The sequence below is a fragment of the Micropterus dolomieu genome, linkage group LG15 (genome assembly GCF_021292245.1).
Source record: "Micropterus dolomieu isolate WLL.071019.BEF.003 ecotype Adirondacks linkage group LG15, ASM2129224v1, whole genome shotgun sequence".
NCBI lineage: Eukaryota > Metazoa > Chordata > Actinopteri > Centrarchiformes > Centrarchidae > Micropterus > Micropterus dolomieu.
Genome location: NC_060164.1, coordinates 317,039 through 318,528, shown reverse-complemented (window position 1 = coordinate 318,528; position 1,490 = coordinate 317,039). Strand labels below are relative to the sequence as shown.

At 41.7% G+C, this 1,490-nt stretch overlaps 1 protein-coding gene across 1 annotated transcript in view; it reads right to left on the bottom strand.

Annotated features, from left to right (window-relative positions):
* Positions 1–842, bottom strand: part of LOC123984455 (solute carrier family 2, facilitated glucose transporter member 5-like) — a 5,909-nt gene extending 5,067 nt beyond the window's left edge. The window contains exon 1 of the mRNA XM_046071368.1: positions 657–842. Within this exon, the coding sequence (XP_045927324.1) occupies positions 657–742 (86 nt within the window). The 5' untranslated portion in view covers positions 743–842. The remainder of the gene's footprint in view (positions 1–656) is intronic.
* Between the last annotated feature and the right edge of the window lie 648 nt (positions 843–1,490).

Genomic DNA, 1,490 nt, shown 5'->3' with positions numbered 1-1,490 from the left:
CGCAGACCCGCCCCAGACCCAGAAGCTCCAAAGCCCCGTGCCCCAGACCCCCACACACTCCCGAGGCAGGTCAGTGCAGCCCCAACCCAAAGTCCAACTGGATTCCTAGTAAATTCAGAGGAGGTTACTTATTAAAAGCTTGAATCTCTTACTAAAATGAGCCTTCATGCGCAACGGTAGTCTACAGTCCAAAGGTAAAGAGCTGGAAGAGTGGATGGTATGGGTCATGTGTGATTGCGAGTGCTTTGCAGATTAAGGATGAGGTGACACATACGTTGGGGTTTGCTGGCTACATGAGTTATCTTAAAGAGTTTATTCTTTTTGATGACTGTAAGCATGCGGTAAGGTTTGGTTAAGTTTAGGTGACTTAAGCTCAGATTATACTATGCAGATATGCAAACCAGCTTCTGCAGCCCAAAATCTACAACTTCACAGAGTGTACTCGCCAACTGGAGGTGTCAACTGTGTACCTACATCCAGTGTAGTATTAACACAGTTTGTGTGTGGCTCAGCTGTCTGCATGTGTTTCTGTTTTGGAGTATATCAGGTCTTTAAAACTGCCTGAGAGTTAGGGAATGATTGTGGTCATGGTTAAAACAAACAGGTCTAGAATCTAGAATTCTCTCCTAAACAATCAGTGAAAACAAATGTTTTACCTGCCAAAGCGAGTGACCAGCATGCCCACGATGAGGGAACCCAGCAGACCTCCAATAGCGAAAACAGACACGGTGAGGGAGTACATGAGGGTCAAGGTCTCCCCACTGAGTCCTGTTCCATTACGACTCACCACCGTCTTGTTGTAGAAGTCCTTTATGTACTAAGAGATGAAGAGATATTAAAAACAGGATGTAGGAAAAGTGAGAGCTGGAAGATGATTCAATAATTACAGATATACCAAAGATTTGGGTGCTGCCCTGTCCTACTATTTTTGTAACTTTCTCAAATAGTGAAAGCCACTTGTGCTATGACTGGTCAGGTGTGCTTTAATGTGAAAATCCACATTTCCATGCACTCTGTCAATTCTGTTCTTTTGTTGACAGTTGGCATGGGACAAACCCCAGACCACCATTTTGAGGTGGACCAGGGATTGCTGGTTTCCACTGGACAGGGATTGAAAAAAATGTTGTCAAATACAGTATATTATATGCTCTGAGCAAAATGCTCTACACTTAGCCCAATTCTCATATAGAGAATAAGAATCAACATGTTCTCCAAACTCTATGACAAAATAAATCATTTCTCATTAATACAAAAAACTATTAGTAAAACCATCTGTTGATCTTCCGCGGCTGTGGTTAAGTTCTGGTTAGGTTTATGCACAAAAATGACTTGGGCATGTTCCATTAGCTTGCATGTTTTCAAAGTTTTCTTTTTTGCTGCTGCTTCTTGTCTAACTCTCATTGGATTGTAGAAGTATTCCATTTATAAATCTTTTTTTTCCAAGAACAGTTAATGTCAGATAACACTGCTGAATGATACTGAATGCAAGA